This window comes from Aulonocara stuartgranti (genome assembly GCF_965226115.1).
Source record: "Aulonocara stuartgranti genome assembly, chromosome: 18".
NCBI classification, from domain to species: domain Eukaryota; kingdom Metazoa; phylum Chordata; class Actinopteri; order Cichliformes; family Cichlidae; genus Aulonocara; species Aulonocara stuartgranti.
In genome coordinates this window covers 19764246-19784908 of record NC_138954.1, presented here as the reverse complement: position 1 = coordinate 19784908, position 20663 = coordinate 19764246, and the positions used below count along the sequence as shown (strand labels likewise).

General features: G+C 38.6%; 1 protein-coding gene across 2 annotated transcripts in view; it reads left to right on the top strand.

The window, feature by feature from the left end:
* Positions 1-4406: 4406 nt before the first annotated feature.
* Positions 4407-20663, top strand: part of tnn (tenascin N) — a 41601-nt gene continuing 25344 nt past the window's right edge. The window contains exons 1-6 of one of the 2 annotated variants that reach the window (XM_082513740.1): positions 4407-4597; positions 13096-13304; positions 13395-13586; positions 13705-14172; positions 18603-18736; positions 18846-18975. In XM_082513740.1, coding sequence (XP_082369866.1) covers positions 13109-13304; positions 13395-13586; positions 13705-14172; positions 18603-18736; positions 18846-18975 — 1120 coding nt within the window. In that variant the 5' untranslated portion in view covers positions 4407-4597; positions 13096-13108. The remainder of the gene's footprint in view (positions 4598-13095; positions 13305-13394; positions 13587-13704; positions 14173-18602; positions 18737-18845; positions 18976-20663) is intronic. The other variant, XM_082513739.1, reaches the window with a different exon arrangement.

Sequence of the window (20663 nt, the reverse complement as noted above, 5' to 3'; positions counted from 1 at the left end):
ACACAGACTCACACGCAGGGACTGCAACAGAGGAAACCGAGACGTAAACCATAAGACAGAACACAGACAAAGAAACCAAAGACTAGAAATGATAACTAATATAATAAACTCAAACATGCTACACCTTGTGACAGAAATGTTACCTGTCAGTTCAATCAAGCGTACTAACAGAGAATCTCACGTACTGTAATGTCAGCTGCAACAAAATATGTCTGTCTTCACATAATCTCATAATGATTTCTCACCGTGTGCTTGAAACTCATATTTGCACTTGTTTTAAAAACATGAGGAAAAAATGCAAACCACAAGCCATGACTAATCCTGCTTACCAGACCCTATCCTAATTGAAAAATAACTGCGATGTTAAAGCCAAGATTTTCCACTGTCATGAACAAAACACAAAGTAAGGTTATTGCTGTTGTTGTTTTCAGGCATTGTTTTTGAATTGTCTCCATTATTAAGCTCAGGTTGAAGATGAGGAGTTTCCATGTCCAATTAGGCAGACTAGACTAGTACTTTTATATTTCTTACCTTCAGAAAGCTTTCATTTACATCTTTCATATTACATGTCAACGTACACACACAGGGCGAATGAGAATTGACATACACCCTGATGCATTTTTATCCCATGCAGGCTAACTCATTTGAGGACCAGAGGTGCGTGGGTTCTTCTAAAGACAGTTCAGAGTTTTTCTTTTTTCCCAAAGAAATAATACAGAACAGGAGCAAAGACATGCATCGCATTAAAGAAACCATAAAATGAAATTAATCCTGCTGGGAAAAGTTCTTTTACATCTGCTGTTAGTGTGGCGTATATTTCCCAGCATGGGAAAAATTCACAGTGTACAAAAATGCAAAATTTAAACGGTCACACCGTCAACTTTTATAGTGACATGCATGAAATAGTTTCTCTTTGTCCTATGAAGCTATGCAAATCTCATCACCTCCCGCACAGCATGCCCCCACAACAAAGCGTATGGATAGACTTTAAAGTTCCATTTGCAGACTTTTTTGTAACATTTATGCATCCAAAAGATGGAGGTCTTTCTTGTTTTGATATTAAATAGATTTGTGAATTAAAAATGAGAAGAAGTTGATTGTTACGTTTTAGTATTAAAGTCCGTTCAGATACTTTTGTCTGACTCTTTCTTTACAAAATCCTTGAAAGCAATTGCTAACAAACAGAAAATGACTCAGAAGAAGTTGCAATTTTTGTAATAAGTACAGAGGAAAGCAACGAAAACTGTTTCCATCGTTAGGAAGCAGTTATGCCATTTATGATGCACTGAATTTACCAAAATCAGTCACTTGTTAAGGGGTTTGTCAGCAGAAACACAACAGTAATGCTTCATGACATTTACAGCTAAATTTTTGGCAAGTGAATCTTTGCATGCATGCCCCTGATTGTGACATTTGTTGTGTTCCTACAAACACAATTTAAGAGAAGGAACATTTCATGCAGTGCTAAATGACCAAAGGTAAAAAGACCTGATAATAATGGTGTTACAGTATTGCCTACTGTAATACATGGTTCAGTGTGTAACCTCTAGTTGATTTCTCTGACTCGTCACAGTTTTCACAATAAATACTACGTTACCATGTATGTTGCTTATTATAACATATTTAAATTTAACATTACATTTGAGCTTTTGTTATACTTTATTCTGCTCCATAAAATGTCCAATAGTTTGATAACAACAATGGTTATTTTAAAATAAACCCATTGTCTCTATATGAGGTCATACTTTTGGTTCAAAGATAATGCATAGTTTCAAATTCAAATTCAAATTCAAATTCAAATTTTTATTTGTCACGTACACAGTCATACACAGTACGATATGTAGTGAAATGCTTGGACAACTGCTCGTGACCTAAAGAAAACAAAAAAGGAAAAGGCTATGAATAAGAAAGGAAATAAATATGAAAAATTAAAAAGGGTAAATTTAACTAGGAAGGAATAAAATAGTTTTTATACTTATCGAGTCCAAACAATCTCAAATAGCTAAGAGAACTTTAAATAAATACATCGCAAACAAGATCTCCAGTCTCAGGAGGTTAAAATTAGAATGGCATTAGGGAAAATGTGTTTTTCTTCCATGCTAATGAGAAGCTAGATACCACTCGCATATCAATTTGATACTACAGCCACAAGCTATAGGGCTTAGTACAACAAATACTGCAGATGCAGGAGAAATACTCTAAATTTAGCGGAGGAAATACCAAATAAATGGATTATCTCCCAGAAAGAAAACAAATATGTATATGTTCTCTCTGGGATGTCTATGGCCATACGAGACACAAGAGGCAGTTTTTAAAAGAAGTATTTTTTGTCATTGGGGATATCAGATCAGACTCTTTTTTTTCTTCCATACAAATCTTATTCTCATGATTTTACTCTGCACTCTGACGAAATTAATAAAAAAAAACCCTGATTCATATCTACATATGCCTTTTTCTAATAACAAGGACCGAAGAGCTTTGTACGAGTTGAAAGGAATCTTTCAGCTTGATAAAAAGAAAGTCAAGACAACTTAATTAATCACTGTTGGCTTTACTCTGGAGGCATAGTGTAATTGAAAGTGTCCTAGATTCACAGTTGTCTGCTAATGCAAGTTTGAAAGAGGGCTAGAAAGCCCTGTTATAGAACCAAATCTAAGGCTCAGCAACACATACTGATGTTCCAAGGTTACGTCTTAACTTCTGGAAGAAAGGTAAATTCTCTGTAATGACTACGCCATTATTGAGCATATGGTGAGCCATTCATCTCTGTCCATTATCCAGGGAGGAGTTTGCCACTAACGGCACCAGAGATACCGCTGCTGAAGGACAGATGTTATCTTTCAGTAGCTATGCTGTCTTTAAGTGACAATAATACTATCATTGGTCTTTTTAGTTATTTGGAAAATATTGCTATTTATATATATGCTATTTAAAAAAACAAAACAAAAGAAAAAATCTGACCCATTCATCAACAGCAAACCCACAGTGAATTTTTATAGAGTTAAATACTTATATACTTATGACCTTATATATTTATATGGGAGACTGAATTTACATCATTATTTAAAGGAGACTATTTGTTATTTCTAAGTCATTATTCTTTCTCAAGAGTTGCCCAGAATTCCAGTTTTTGAGGAAACATTTTACATTCGTGATGACATACATGGTGCAACAAGTGCTGCTTAAATAGACAAACCTGCTCAGATTGAGCACCTAATTGTGCAGTTGTACCATGTTAACATATCTATAGATCTGTATAGATCTGTGGATCTTCAGGGAGGAGGTGGATGATGAAACCGAACGAGGGAGTGAATATTTGGTGTGGGATATTCAGTCTGATCCAAATCGAATTCTGGGGTCCTCGTGTGTGAATATGTAAAATAAAAAGTAGAAAGCAAAGGTGAAAACATGTGATCACAGGTCTCTGTGCCCCAAAGACATCTGACACCTTACTTATGTCAGCTTAAAGCTGTCATCCGTGACACACGGGGTCTTCAGTAGCAGTTGCAGTGTTAACGGGTGATGTGTTTTCTGCCCTCGCTTGTATGGATGCACTTAGCTTTTGCATTTTATTCTGTGCTAACAGGAAACATCTTGAAACGCAGTACTTTTTCATTGCATGTTTTAAAGTGATGACAGTCTGAGGAGGCAGGTTTTTGAAGCTTGTGGTTTTTTCTGTCGGCTTGAAAGAGTTAGCGTTGCTATGTGTCTTCACAGTATGCTTAGCGGTGGCCCGTTTCACAGAAATAAATTGAAAAGGAAAATAACGTGAGAAATATTTCAGAGAGAAGAATATGTAAGTTTTAAATCACATCAAGACTTTGGGGTTTCTAATTGCCAGTCATCCAACCAACAGCAAAGTGATTATTATCACTCAAGAACTCATCCCCAAGACAATATTTTTTCCAGGAAATATCCCTGTCTTTCCTTTTCTTTTCATTTAATGTTACACAATCTGTATGCCACTGCTATATCCATGCCATTTTAAATATCCCCCCCCCCCTTTAGTTCTTCTTGTATATTCTTGTGCACAATTTTGACACTTAAGTTGTTTTCTTCTTCTAACCTAAACCCACTCAGAGTTTTTCTTGGCTTCAGTTTTGCCCCTTTTGACCCAACCTCTACTCAGTTATTGTGTCTTAAATGCTACCATCTCTGCTATAGAGATTAAATTTAACTCCCGCTGCTGGCTCTCTGCTAGCGTAACTAAACTCACACAGGGAGGAAAAAATAAAGGAATGAGAGTGTTGAGACGAATGAGAACTATGAGTGATAAGAGCCACGAGGTAAACAGAAGTAAATGCAACTCATTATCTCCTTCTCTTGTCCCCCATTTTTGTTTTAATCACTTGAGCGGATGGGGGAGAGCAGACACTCCCCAACTAACTGCCCATTGGCCTACAGGCATTTAGAGGAGATTTTAACAGTTGTAGAGGGAGGGAGAGAGCGCTGGCAGTGCAGAGATCCTTGATTCGTTGGCCCTGGCCTGTCAGCAGGTGGTAGAGAGAGAGTTGCTGAGTGACATTCGGTCCGTCAGAGAAAAGTCAGAAAGAAGAAAGGTAGAAAGGAGAGAAAGTTAACAAAGCTCCCCCCAAGGGTAAGACATATTCATATTCTTTTCATTTTTAAGTGCCATTTCTAACTTAGATACGTTAACTATATGCTCCTTTTCTTTTTTGGAGGATTCAAATATTGCTTCACTCTTGCTTAGGATATTTTTATTTGTGCATTTCTTTTTGTCTGTTCTACCTTCCTTTAGCCTTTCCCTTATTTTTAGAACCCTGTTTACCTCTTTTTTACTCAGAAGGTTTGAGGGGCAATAATGAGACATGACAGCAAATGAGCTAAAGTGAGACCCAGAATTTATCAAGTGTCCCAGGACTGAAGCTGTTCTTGCGTTAGTCTGGGCTTGCTTTGCAGGACTTGGTTTAAGAGAAGGTTTTGTAAAACTTGGTAAGCGATACAGACTGATTTATGATGATATTTGACACGATCAACAACTTCCTGTGAGCATTTCATGCTTAATTTGCATAATCAAAGCATACTTAGTGTATTTCATTGAAATATGAAGAACATGCGTTCAGGTAAACATTTATAAATTAAAAAAAATAAATAGACAGATCGTCGTAACGTAGTATAAATGTGATCAGTGTGATTATTTTCCCATCAGAGTAACTGTGACAGCCTCAGTTTTTCTAACGGTGTATTAAAAATATTAATTTCATATCATGAATATGATTGTTGTCATGACAATCCCGTGCTGTTTGACAATGAAGCTGCCATCATAGATTTTCCTCTATGATAATAACAAAAATTATTAGTATTCAATTATGTGCTGAGGTGAGAAATGTTCTCGCAGGACTGTTGATCCAGTAGATTTACCTTTAATGCTACTGTACTGGCACCGCGAATTCACAGAAGCCCTCGCAAAATGAGCTACAGATGTGGGCCTTGAGCCATGCAAAATGATAGAGAGAGAGAGAGACCCACAACCCTGAGTGGGTGGCTTATAAAATGTGTTCACATTGCATAATGTTACTGCTTTCATGGAAACATCAGTCATTTTATTTACTCAAACCGCCTGAAAATGACCTTACTGCAAAGCTACTGAAAACACTTTTATTTTTAGAAAAGCTAATCTATGTCAGGTATTTAGCTGCTTTATTATTGCCTTTTCACTGGGTTCTTCTGTCAGCCCACTGAGGGGAATTAAGTCTCTGCGGTTCTGATGAAGCGAGGTCCTTATCGAGGTCTCCTTGTGGTCTATGTATCAGTAGGAGACAGACAGAATCGTGAAGATATGAGCTCTGCTCTCAGACGATAATTGCTTTCAGCTTTGTTTTATTCATTTTCGTTTCCATGTTCTGTCTGCGAGTTGCCATGTGTGAAAGGAAGAGAAGAAGGGAGAGGAACGTCTAGAAGTTTGCAACCACATGAGGCACGACCTTACCTCTTCTCATCCTCCGGCTTGTCGGTTTGTTCCATAGAGATTAGTCAAAAGTTGAAATCCGGTGAAACAGTCAGCCTTTTGTCTGATATTTAATGGCTCTCTAGAGAGGATAGGGCAAATGTGCAAAGACTGACCGGGTCTTATTCTACTTCACGTTTCTCTCTCGGAGTCTGTATTCCCGATACAAGTTTTCCTCTGCAGCTGTTTGTTTTTCTTTTTATGTGCAGTTGCCTTTTCTCCTCTTTCTCTGTATTCTTGTGGCCGATTGTTTAACATGGTGAGGTTTCAAAGGCTTTGACAGAGAAACACACAAATGCACAATCATCCCTCACAGCTTGTCAAGCAGCCTTTAGTGAAAGGTGTCTGCCAGTCCAGACAGTCTTGTCTCAGGTCGAATACATTTCTCTTGTTACCGTTGGAGGGCTCCTCCACTGCTTCTGGAGGCCATAAATACCAAGTTTCATAAACAGGACACAGATGGGCAGAGTGAACAAATATTATATCAGCAAACACTACTAACACAGCGTTGCTTTCAAAGGAAAGTCATTGTCAGGAAGGACCGTGTTTACGAACACTCTGAATTAGGTTTGTGTTGGCTTGAAAGCCATAATGAAATGCCGAATGACCCATGTGGAAAGCCCATCGGTTTCCCTGCTTTATCCTGCAGTCTAGAGTCATTACTGGCAGTCAGCTGAATTATGTTTCCAAATCAACTGGACGCCAAAGCCAGAAAGCTCACTTTTACAATAATCGAAAATATATCATGGTTTATGTCATGGCAGATATTGAATTCTACACCTTTATTTAGATCCCATCTGTTTCATTCATTGATATTTAATCTTGCCTGTCAGTTTACTTTTAATCACCCCCTCTTCCACTTGTCCATTAGTGGAGTGAATGATTGGTACCTAATAAATCATAACGGCGTATTTGTTCTATACTGTCCTTCACATTTATACATTCATATGCCAATTATCCATCATCCATCTTCTATTTCTCTCACAGACTGTAAATTAAGATGGGATTAGTCACTCTGATGTCAACCAGCAGTACTGAAACATCTACATTAGTGTTTTGGCTTCCTCATTGTTGCCTTTTGGAGCCAAAAGTAACCATATTTGGATGACAGGGAGTTGTTATGTGACTTTAATAAGGTAGGTGAGTTAATAAAATACTTGAATTTCAAACAGCAAAACTGGAACCCACAGTCTGCACTACAAAGCGTACAAAAAATTTCCTATGCTACAAAATGGACAGCAGTTCGGTAAGTTGAATTAGGAAGGTGAGGCCTCGCGGACAGTACCTTTCAATCAAAACACATCACTAGCTTTATGGAAAGTCCAACAGGATGAGTTGCAAAGAAAAAAAAGGTAAAATTAGCTATAGATAACATTTTGTAACAGGCTTTAAACCTGCCTGTGTTTCAGAGCTGAAAGTGCATCAATGTGCACGCTTACAAAGAAGGTCTGGAAAATGAAAAATATGAAAACACTGAACAAACTAATGTTTTCACTTATAATTACAGTACCATCTGGAAATTCCAGTCTTTTTAAAATAGACTAGCTCCTGATATTTTAGGTTTTTTGTGGTCCAACTGTTCAGATTTGCTCAAACCAGCATGAAAGTTGAATCAAAATAGCAATATTTTCATTTATGACACTGAGAATTTGATGTTAAACGGACTATACATGTTTTATGGTGCAATACTGTGAAACCCTAGATTACAAATTATATAACTTTCAAAACTTGACACAATTACTCTTCGCAGTGTGATTTGTTTTATTAGTGTGTGTTCAAATACGAGACTTACACAGAACTGCTTTAACTTTTTAAATACATAATTCAACTAACCAGTCCTCAGACCTTTTTTGAAGCAGCTATCTCAAATTACAGATCGAAATTTAACATTACAATCAGAAAGACCTGTGAAAATTTCAGGGTTCTATCTTTAATACTTTTTGAGTGATTCATGTTCAAACATGACCTCAGATGTCAATGAAAAAAAAAGAAAAGAAAAGAAAAAGAAAGAAGGTGGGTAGATGAGACTTAGGACAAAAATAAATACAAATACTACAAAAACAGTGTAACATATGAAACTAAAATTTCACAGCAAGCAATATACTGCATGTGTCCAAACTTTGAGCAGTAACATTTTTTGTGCAAAATGGTCAAGCAGTGTTGGAACCAACACTTTTCAAAGAACTGCAGTTTTGTCACACTGTAGCACTGGCTCCGTTTTGTTTGTTTTTTTTAGCCCAACTGGTGTCCATCCATCCATCCATCCATCCATCCATCCATCCATTCAAATGTAACTGCCCCACTTCCCTCTTTATCCCATTTCCTTTCTCCATTAATTCCTCCATCTGTCTGTCTTTCCAACATGAGGACAGTCTCAGCAGTCAGACACGACCCTGTGCTATGCTTGGAAAGTCACACTGCAATCTCCTCCAAGAGAAATAAGAAAAGGCCTTGAAAAAGGCAAGCATCAAATAAAACCTTGACAGGGAGCTATAAACATGCTTGTTAAGCATCTCTGTGAGCCCGTGCTCAGTGCTATTACACACCATACTATACCATCTGTAATGTGGCTAACTGCTAGAGTGTCAGTGATTCCAACACACAACTCTCCATCACTTCTTCTCTTACCTATTCACTCTCCCTCACCCACTGATCCATCTGATTCTCGATCCTGTTTTCCGCTCTCCATACCCCTCACTTTATTTCCATTTTCCTGTCTTAAGGCCTTAATCTCAGTTTTACAAGCCTAAGATTTGGCCATTGACAAAAGACCTTCTAAGGTCTAGTTTTTCACCACAGCATAGGGTAAAAGACACAGCATGTCTGTGATGTCATAGCTTGGATTGTTTGCACAGGCACCGGTCTCTGACCTCAAGCCTTTGACCAGCAGTAGTTAAATACACAGCTAAAATAACCAAGCTGGATATACTGAGTTTGAACTGGTCATGATAATTACACGTGCATTTGCCTCCCTAAAAAAAGCACTGGGAATTCTGAATCACAAACCTACTTGAGTTGTGTGCATTCATTTGAGCTAGAACTCATATTCCAGCACTTAACTCAAAATAAAATGTGTTGACTCGATGAAGAGAAGCTTTCCACTTTAGAGTTTGAAAATATGTCACGTATAACAGCATGTAACTCAACTGTAACTCAAAATGTCAGATATTGTCATATTCTCAGTTTCCTAGGATCCCTGCTTAGATTATATGTTAATCTGATAATGGTGTCATCGTGGTATTGGCAGGTTTTTAGTTCTGCTTGTTGACAACTTAATATTCTGGCCAATGCTCTCTCTCAATGTCTAATGGGATTTTAAGTATTAGTTTCTCTGTCTGCACATTATTTTTTAACTTTTCCAGCTGTTTTAGTCTTTGATGCTCAAAGAGAAAATGTTTTGATAGATTTCCAAGTCATTCATTGTTTCCACTTCAAAATTTCACATTTTGAGCAAACACAGGAATAAATCTCAAAATAAGAGAGCTGTTTTTGCCCAGTTCTTAGAGTTTATAATTTATAGTAAAGTTGAGCTAAAACACTGAAATAAAACTGAATAATAGTTATTTTTGTATATCGTGACATGCCGGAAAAGCCTGAGAAATATTTGCTGGTTTTATTTGTGCAGTAGTATATTTGGTCCTGTATTGGACCCAGTGGAGCCACTCAGTTTACATGAATAGTATAGGCCTGTGAGACTGAAGCCATGTATACACTCTGAAAGCTGCTGTTTCAGCTCCTCCCCCTTTAAGCAAACCTGATTGGCTGCCCCTCATAAGCAGAGGGTGGGGTTGCTGTGCTCACAACCAGAGCTGTATGTCTGACCATAGTAAGGAAATTTTGGTTCATATGGATTATTTGCACATACGCTGACCTCAGTAATTAAAACTTTATTTTGCATTTATCAAGCATGACACCGTTTCTCCTTCTTTCTTCTTCACTTGATTAGAGGTTTTGTGTTTCCATAGACCACATGAGCTCAGCACAGTTAGCTCATGTGTTCCTTCAAGCCACCTTTTAAACTTTTGTACCATAAGGTTTAATTCAAACCAAAGTCCAGCAAAAGGGCTATTGAAGCTTAAGCAGGATTTCTATTTTGAAAGCATGTAATTTAGCTTCCCGGGGAAGCCGCTGCAAGGTTTTAAGTTCACATGACATCACTGTCATTAGACACAATGACATCATCACCGAGGACAAGCTTCTGCATTCGCTGAAGCTTTGAAATGCCTGACTGAGCACAATTTATGGTTTGCGATCTCTGCCAAAGTGATGACTATTCACTTTCTACTGCCACACTGTGGAATGAGAGCTCCATTACGACACACACAGGGTGACACAATGGCTCAGGTTTCTTGTGATTAAATATACAGTAGTCTGCCCCAGTGAATCTAATGTAACTTATGTATTTCTGTCCTCAGCTCTGTATAAGACACTGTTGAAGGTACAAATCTGTGCCTTTGTCAGCCACGAGACACAGGTTCAGTCAGGCGCAACAACAGACGCCTACAGTTTCAGGGGTTTGTTACACACAGTTATTGCCAAAGATACAGTCTGTACAAAATGTATAGTCCAGCACTAAAAAACAGATGGGATATTTCATCTCCATATGCTTTTGCTCATGCCAATGTGAGAGTCCTCGAAGTAAATTTGATGTACCTCACACTGAGCTGTGAGGTGTTTAACGTTATTGTCTTTGATTTCAAACACAGACTAGCAGGCAACTGTCTGGAGGGCCCAAGACTCCTAGGCCCCCCAGTATGAGATATAATTTCTGTTTGACTAACCACACACGCACGAATTCTGCTTTAAAAACTGGTTTTAAGAGATTTGGTGTTTAAGTTGGATTTTTCTCTTATGTTCTAAAATAATGTTCTGTTCAAAAAAGTACATCCTTTTTCAATTACAAGGTTTTACATGTCAGTTCATTATAAAATCAAGCCAAAATACAGAAGCAGCATATGAAAAATTAAGTCCACACTTTCTGCTTAATATGAACTCAGAACACAATCCGTCCACCTATAAGCTGTACTCTTTTCATAAGAAGACTTTTTTGTACACGTATAATTCAGAAGGGAGTACCCCCAGACACATGAAGAAAAACTGTCTGCCATGTTTCCATGGGCTTCCTCACACTCCTGGGATCTTCAGACCATAGAACACACACGTCGAGTCCATATCCAGTCATTGTTAGACTATGTGCAACCTCTGCTAACAGAGTCCATGTCAGTTCTTTAAGACACTTCATGACATTTTCCAAATCTTGCCGGGCCAAAGGCAACAAATTCTAATGGTAAAAAGATATATTCAGAGGGAGTTTTGAAACTGAAGATCTAGTAACAATTTTACAGCTGGTCCTTATCCAGTGATTGTGTATAGGGAAAATGGTTATGGGGTAACTGTGTGTCACAAGATGAACGAAGTAGGTGGAGTAACAAAGTATGACAGCTTAACCAAACTTGCCAGCAACAAACTCTCAGACTGAAAGTGAACAAGTTCCCGAATGTTGATTTTATTTTTGCATGTCAGAGCTGTTTTATATGTTGAAACATAAAAAATAAGTGACCTCAGTTGCACAAATACACTGTTAGAAAAAACAAATCCTAAAAAAACGGTAATATTCCGGCTGCTGGGCGCCAAAATACTACCGTAAAATAACAGAAAATAACTTTCTCATGAAAATACAGTTATTTTCAGTAATGAAAATACAGTTTGTTGTGTGTGCTAATTTTACATGGGATTCTGCCTTTTCCAAGTGTTGGTCAATGAATGTGGCAATATGAATCATAATACGTAAATGTACAGAAATATACAGTTAACAGTTGGTTTAAATAATAATGGATTGCCCTGGGACAGACTGACAGAGGCAAGGCTGCCATATCGCACCATCGGCCATCACCAGTAGGTGAAGAGTCTTGACCACGGACACAATACCAAGAGTGTCGAAGCTGGGGCTCGAACCGGCAACCTTCTGATCACAAGGCGAACTGCCAACTCTTGAGCCACGATGGCCCTAAATGGCAATGATAATAATACTTATGTGATGTAACACAAGCTTATAGGAATCATGTTATATACTTTTCCATAGCATTACATTTGAATTCAACAGTTCAATCTTTCAAATAACGGACAGATATTTGTGAGATCATGATTTGTGAATGTATTTTAACAATCTAAATATGCATATGTACAGACAGATACATTTAATAATCATGACAATTATGTTTTATTACATTACAGTGATTTAACATTAATTTACATTTGAAATGTCTATCACAGTCTATTTACGTAACTTTAGAAGAACAGAACAAAACTGTAAAATGCACAGTAAAATACTTTTATATTAGGATTTTTTCCTACAGTGCTGCCATACCCGCGACCTTGTGGTTGTTAGTTCACATTCATTGGCCGATGCTTAGCGTCATGTTATTATGTGTCCCAACATCCAATGGCATGTCACATTGTTTTCATGGCCACACCCCAGGTGCAGAGGCCTATTTCTGTTCAGGAATGTGGTGAATACTTTGAGATTTATATTAATTGCAATTCCTACCTCTACATTTATTATTTAAAATATATAATTAGCACAGCATGGCCGTGCAATGTTTTATATGTTTTTTTTTGTTTTTATTCCTATTAATTATATTTTCACTTGTTACTTCTGAATTATTGAATCAGATCTAGATGACATGAAATTTTTAGCAAAATTATAATTCAAATACTCATTTAATTATTGATTATTCTCATTAATTTTCGATCATTTTATATATTTTTCCATAGTATTACATTTAATAATAATAATGGATTGGATTTATATAGCGCTTTTCAAGGCACCCAAAGCGCTTTACATTTGAATTTAACAGATCATTCTCTCACATAACAGACAAATATTTGTGAAATTATGATACATTTCTGAATGTATTTTTACAATCTAAATATGCATGTGTACTAAAAAATATATTTAAAAAACAAGTAAATTGTGTTTTACTATATTTACAGTGATGTTATGTTATTTTACCTTTGACATGTAAAATCACAGTCTACTTATGTAAATTTAATGATATTCTAGAAAGACAGTACAAAACTGTAAAATATACAGTAAGATACTTTGACATTACTATTTTTTGGAACAGTGTACCACTAGCAATGACCGCTAGACCCCTGTGGAGGGCCCTGTGCCTGCTGGCCCTACTCTGCACATGGTCACGCACAAGTTCTGCTGACACCCAGCCAGACCCCTCAGCTGCAGAGCAGGAAGTCACCTTGAGCCACATCTATAAAATTGACATCCCGGGGAGCACCAGCTGCAACCTACAACACATATCAACACAGGATGAAACAGGTCATAAGAAAGATATAACTGAGAGATTAAGAGTGAAGAGCAACAGATAGGTGTAGCAGCATGAACTTAACAAAGATATCCATTTTGCAGGTCTGCAGATGGAGACCACAAAAAATGGAAACAATGACATTATCTTCAGACACAACATCAAGCTGCAGTCACCCAGATGTGACTGCGAGGAGTCGGAAAGCTTTAAGTCTTTGCTTTACAGAGTCAATGGACTCGAAGAAGAAGTCAACTACCTTAAGACCCAGTGTGCACAGGGATGCTGTGGTGCTGCAGGTAGGCCATGACATGACATGATAGACTAGGCTGCTGGGGACTTTCCATGATGAACTGAACGTTTCTTCTTCACTCACTTCTTTTCACTCCCGCTGTGTTGGCGTATCTCTTTATCAAGGCGTGGACAAAAGCTGTAGTGGCCATGGTACCTACCAACACGACACCTGCAGCTGCCTCTGTAACGTAGGATGGGAAGGCCCCGACTGTTCTGAATCCTCCTGCCCAGATGAGTGCAACGACAATGGCAGATGCGTAGATGGCCGGTGCGTCTGCCATGAGGGCTACACCGGAGAAGACTGCAGTGAGCTGACATGTCCAGACAACTGCAATGACAATGGCCAATGCGTGGATGGCCAGTGCGTGTGCTATGAGGGCTACACCAGAGAAGACTGCAGCGAACTGACCTGTCCAAACAACTGCAATGACAAGGGCCAGTGTGTAGACGGGAAATGTGTGTGCTTCTCACACTTCGCTGGTGAGGATTGCAGCAACCAGAAGTGTCCCAATGACTGCACAGATAATGGCCAGTGTGTGAACGGCAAGTGCATCTGTGATGACGGCTTTTACGGGGAGGACTGTTCGTTAGGTAAGCTTAACATGATTTCTGTTGATGCTTTGCAAACTTTAACACAAGGGCGTCAAACTTAAGGCCCGGTGGCCCGAATCGGCCTGGCAGCGACTCCAATCTGGCCCAGTGGACGGCTTGAAAATGTGAAGAAGGACATAGGAAGACATTTACTGAAATTTAATAAAAACCTTTTCAGTAATCTGACACATTTATCATATAGCTTCACTCATCCAGCCTACTAAAGATCAAAGTAACTAAAAGACATAGCTTGGGGAGTTTTGCAGAAAAATCACAGTTAAAAAAAAAGAAGAAGTGAACTTTGTGTGCATCGAGGTGTGGATATTAACTTTATGTGACCCAAACTTGCATTTTTCACTTGAGACTGAAAAGTCACATTTCTACAGTCACCTCTATGGCACTAACATTAACCTGAGAATTTTAAGTGCTATGTCACGAAGCTCGGATGCTACAAGCAGCTCAGGGACCGTTAAAAAATATAACACTTGGCCCTAATGACCTGTTCACCTTCATATAAATTTCCATATGCATCCTTTTAGTAGCATTTTCATGCCCAGACTGAATGATTCTCAAGAGCCAAAGCAGTGCAGTCTGGGCTTTAATCATCTATCTCCTACCATCTGTGTGATTCATGTACAAGTGTCCAGGGTCATACATCAACTGAATGGCAATTACCTTACAAGTAATATCAAGTCATATTCATATAGGTGCAGCTACAGGGCAGAAAAAGCTTTTCAACCAGCCTGTTTTAGTATTTGCTGTTACATCTTGCCATCAGCCGCTTAAGATCCCTGCTCAACAGCTGCACCTTGCTCTGCTAAAAAAAACGAAAGAAGATATTTTTACTAAAATTAAACTAGTCATTGGAGCCCAGCTGTTATCTTCACAGCTTTCTTCACAGCCCCTATAGCCTCCTCCACTGGCTCTGTACTTTTTGGTACAGTAATGACCTGCAGCAGAGTCCCTGATGGTGCTTGAACTTTAAGAGCTGCCTCAAAAGCCAGTAAACCCCTACAGTTAACTATTAGCCAGCTCAGTGATGCTGAAGAGTTTCTGACCAAACCTACTATGGAATTCAAAACATATCTCCCGACAGTTATTTCAGAGATATCAGCCGACGGGGCGCTTTCAGTGGGCTGACCTGATGACCACTGCATTTTTGGCCTCCAGACAACCTATAACATCAGGTCACATAATACCACAGAAATATAAGAATACCCATCAGTCTTTCAGGGCTTCATCTGGCTTTTACCCTGCAGAAGAATCTCACCTTTCCTGATAAATGCACTGCTCGCCAAATCACTGTTACTGTGCTGCCCGAGGAGCAGAGTACAAAATTGCATTTTACAGCAATTTAAGGCCAGGAAAGCAGAAACGTGAGCAGCAGCTGCCAGGCATGAGCACTGAATTCCCACTGTGACAGTCAATTCTGCAGAGATATTGAACATTTGGCTGCAAGTGAATGGCACTTTTATTTTTTCATAGCATTGATCTCTTACATTTGAAATAGTATTCTATTTATACGCTAACATCTGTCTATGGTTGTCTTGGCATGTTTTTCCTCTGTATTTAATCAAGAGCACAAAGCATGTGTTTTAAAGCCCTTTTTTTTTAAAGTCAACTGGATCCATCAAATGCAGCTCCGTGAACCATAAATGTTTCAGACTTCACAGTAGCAGGTCAGAAATGTCAAACCGTAGATGACGATTCCATTTCTTCAAGCTGTGTTTCATACCACAGAGGTAGAGAACAGATCTGTAGCTTCGTGTTTAGGTGCTGTTGAATGGAGTCCAACATCAACAGTGCCACCGTGTCAGAAGAAAAGTCAGGCAAGAAGGGAAAGTGGGAGGTAAGAAAAAAAAAACCCTGTGTTGATTTTAGGTGTTAGCGGTAATAAGAAGGCTGAGAGGAAGAGCACAAAAGCAAAACAGTTGGCGCTTTCTTTGTTTTATGTGGCTATTTGCCATTTCAACACCTGGCTGATGGATGCCAATCTGTTTTTTGGACGCTGATGGGAACAATACTCTTGAAGTATGGGTTTAGATACAGTTTCTGTCCTTTCCAGTGAGGCACACTTTAATGTTTTCTTTTGTGTTCTTAACCATCAAAGGCAGAAGCCTCATGGCTTAGAAATCAGCAGCCCTTGCACAGTAGGAATAGTGTTCTTAGCCTCAGTTTATGTCAATCCAGAAGATTTAGTAAAAATGCAACCAAATTTAATGAAGTAATCTGAATATAATACAGGTGAGATTATTAAAGCTTTCTCAACATAATGCAGATGGTCTGTATTTAGCTTATTATCCTTTATTTTTTCGCGGCCTCTAAAATGTTTCCTTTTATTATAAAGCACATTTAGAAAAGTTGACTTTAAACCATATTTAGCCATTTTTTCCTTACCAGTTCTCTTTTAATGAGCTGGATCAGGATTTCCTCTAAAATATCAAGCTACAGACAGGAAAGATGATAGCACATAAAAAATCAAATTTCTCAAAGAAGTCCAGACGTGTCATTTCAGTAAAATTTTCTTCCTCTGATAGCATTTTGCTGATTTTCAAGCCGAAAAGGCAGAAAATCACCATTATTTTCTGCTTTTCCAATCTTATTATGCAAATGTATTCACACCAGCTGTTCTGAAATAATATTTAAGGGCAAAGATGGTTGATAGTCATGCCTGGATTAGCAACAGGAGAATTTTAACTGTTCTTTGATGGAAAAAGACTGCTGCATTTGAAGAAAAACATCGAGCTTCCTGACTTTACCTTGTGGAACAGCATCTAAATCTTATGTGAATTCCTTGCTTGCCAAAGCTATAGTGGACCACATAACCACTCATTTCACATTTCTCATTTTCCCTTGTAATAAGCTTTTACTTGCACGCCATGTTTTGCTTTTTCTTTTTCTTTTTAAAAAAATCTATACAGTCTGCCATTTTATTTCCCTCTATCATACCCACAAAAGCTCACCTTGCCTTTAAAAAGCCTCACTCCCCAACACGGCTGACATGTCGTCTTCTGTGTTTTGGCTGCGGTTTTGGTTTGTTTTTACTCTTAGCTCCCCCACCATGTTTTTCCAGAATGGCCAGAGAAGCACTTTAAAGGAGTCTTTCTTTCCATTTAGAGTAAAAAAACAAAACAAAACACCTATTTTGCCGTGTTCATGATTTGTTGGTTCTTTGACAATCAACTGAAAAAAAAAAGATTTAAGCCTTTTGGTAGATTGAATAAGTGTAGGTGTTATGCAGCACAGTGAAGGTGTTTGTGGGGACTGATAATAGGCTTTATTAGCAAATTCAACATAATGCAAGGCACAAAGAACTGAAATCCAAAGACGAATGTGAGAAACACAAGACAACCAGGAAACACAGGTTGTTAAAATAGATGTCCTGACAGAGCTCACGGCAGGGAAAGCAAAGACAGGAAGTAAAAGCACAAAAAACACACAGGGAAAAACAAAATAAATCAACATTTGGAAACCACAGAGCTGTACTACAGTACAAGGCAAGACTAATAAGATAGCAATTTATGTCAAACTTAAAGTTTTAAAACTTTAAGAAAACCCAGTTTCACAGAGAAAGTTGATAAAAGATCACAATGATATGTGTTATCTCTGTCTAGGGCTTGGGGTTTTGTTGACCCAGCTAACTCGAAGAAAACCTATCTATGTTTAATTTCCTTCATAGTACACCCCCCTCAGGGCCTTGTAGTACGAAGTGAGTTTAGCATATCCAGGTTATGCTTTCATTATCTGTATTCACTTATCCTAACAGTCAGGTGGTGAAGCCCTTGTAGGCTGGGGTCGATTATCCTGACCCTAGCGGTCAAGCTATCAAGCTGTTTATCAACCAGGAGTTTATCAATCTAGTTGGCAAATTCATATGAACGTTGTTGTGTTGGCAGCATCTGTCAAATCAAAAAATATAGCTAAGTGTACGGCAGCAGAGCAACTGCAAAGGAAGCTGAAACCATATTATAGGAACAATATGAAAAGGGCTTAAAGCAGCACAGCTGCAGTAGACACTGCAGTGTTCAGTAATTTAATATTAAACATGTCGTATGAATGTGTGTGTGGTTTGGTTGGTGAGAAGAAAAAAACTTTAAACCCTGCCACTATCCAAGCTCTGAGGTCTGGGGGATCTTTTACAGGACAGGCAGTGATTTAACACCAGTTAACCCAAGGTTAACCCTGAAGTTACATGGATAAGATGAAATCCTGCTTCATAGTGGAGGCCTTAGGAGGACAACAACAGCTACAAATAGACAAGACAGAGGAAGAGAAGACAGGGAAGCGAGCAAAAAAGAAAAATTAAAATGCAAGCCTGAACAACAAAATCAGAAAAAGAACTTGTGGACATGATAGCGGACTTGTTGATAAAAATAACTGTTAAATTCTGTTAATTCCTGACTTCTGTGTATGTCTCTTTGTTCTCTCAGTCTTGGCACCTCAGGGTCTGCAGGTGGTCCAAGTGACTGACGTCTCTCTCCTGGTTGAGTGGGAGTCCGTTCAAGGGGCCGAGTATTATGTGTTGACATATTATCCGAAAAATGACGAGGGTGCGCAGGAGCAGGTAGGTTTTTCTACTTTGATCATTTCTGTGTCAAATACAGGTTGTAGCAAAAAAAAAAGTATATTACCTATTTCATCTTACAAACTTATTCTCATCAACTGCATATTAGATTTCGGTCGCCAACACAGAGAACTCCTACCTCATCACAGGACTGACTCCTGGGGTTACCTACATTGTCCAAGTACATGCGGTGGTTAAGGGCATCCAAAGTGAAGCTGACGAGATTGAAGCCACCACAGGTGAGCACAGATGGCTCTGATCAGGACAGAAAAAACAAATACAGAGCTTTAAAATTAGTATTTTTCAGACTAACAGACATTAGTGCTGTAGCAGAACTGGGCGGTGTGCAGCATGTTTCCTTTAAATGAGCTGCTGGTTTAAAGTGAAAGCAGATGTTACCTATTAAAGACTACCGTGGCTTTGAGGGCAGGTGTGGCCTGCAGGTCTTAGGGATTAAGTTAGATTTTCTCGGGATAAAATAGTTGCATTTGAAGTCAAACGTAATTGTGTATGTGATTTGGCATTAAAAGACCATAAATGCTATTCTGGTAGAGTCCAGGAATGAAAATATGGACCTGGCATGGATTGATAACCTGCCTCACTTTCTCTGTTACTTTTGTAGAATGAGCACGATTGTTCCTGTATTCGTCTTTGTCTTTCACAGAAATTCTATGGTAAAAAAGCAATGAACAGACTGAAGACTTTAATTACTAAGTGTTTCATTAAAGGCTGGCTTGTTAGCCTTTAATTCTCAAGGAAATGGCTCCATGAACTTGCTCACAGATGTGGCGGGACACAGATGTGTAGAGAAAGAGATTACTTGACAGGATTGATGGGAGACGTGCAGAAAGTGGGAGTGTGGTTAGATTGGTTTACCATGGAAAACCTCACAGAGCATAGCTTTCACATATGGGCATAAGAAGCCACGCCATCATCTGGCTTATTGTTGTGTGAGGCAGACTGGTACATACTTTTTGTTTTAACTTCAAACAATGATCTACTTCAAAAGAGGGTTTGGATGGATGTTTTTAAGTTTTCTTTTGGGAAGCACAACAGCTGGCATGAAAAGAAGCTTTTCATTTGGTAACGCTTGCTTTGTTTGATGGAACTCACTTTTTCCTCATGAAATTGCAGAAGCATATCTCTAATTAACGTCTGAATTATTCAGAATATTCTGAGAGATGGGAGGATGCAGTGGCATACAAAGTTCTGAATGATCAGGCTTCATCATATCTTAAAGACCTCATAGTATCATTTCATTCCAACAGAGCATATCTCTCTAAGACTGCGGGCTCATTTTTGGTTATTTGATTATCTAAAAGTAGAATGGGAGGCAGAGACTCCAGCTATCAGGCCCATCTTCTGTGGAACCAACTCCCAGTTTGGGTTCACGATACAGACACGCTCTCTACTTTTCACATCAGACTTCAATCTTCATCCCTCATTTATGCTGCTATAGACTCAGACTGTGAGGAACCATTCATGATGCACTGATATCTTCTCTATGCCCTTCTTTTTACTACTCATACCAGGATACCAGGATTGCATGTCCTTAACTTCGATCATCTTTTTAGTGGTTTTTCCCCTTATTCTGATTTGTTTTGTTTTGTTTTGTTTTGTGTTTTTTGGTTTTTTGGTTGGGTTTTTTTTGTGGTTTGTGCTCCTCCTTTTCTGTCATCTCGTTCCCATCACCTCCAAATCTATAGCAGCTGATTCCCCATCCTGGGGAACATGGGGATCTGATCATTGAGGTTGAAGCATTTTGACATGGCGGCTGCTTTGAGCTGTTACTGTTGTTTTAAAGTAATTACATACAGGTAGAAGTGAAAATGCTCATGTGACATGTAAAGTTTAAAAATAAAAGTAAGTCACAATGTACACTGTGTAAAGTGTAGGCGGCACTAAAGCATTACTATGATGTTTGATT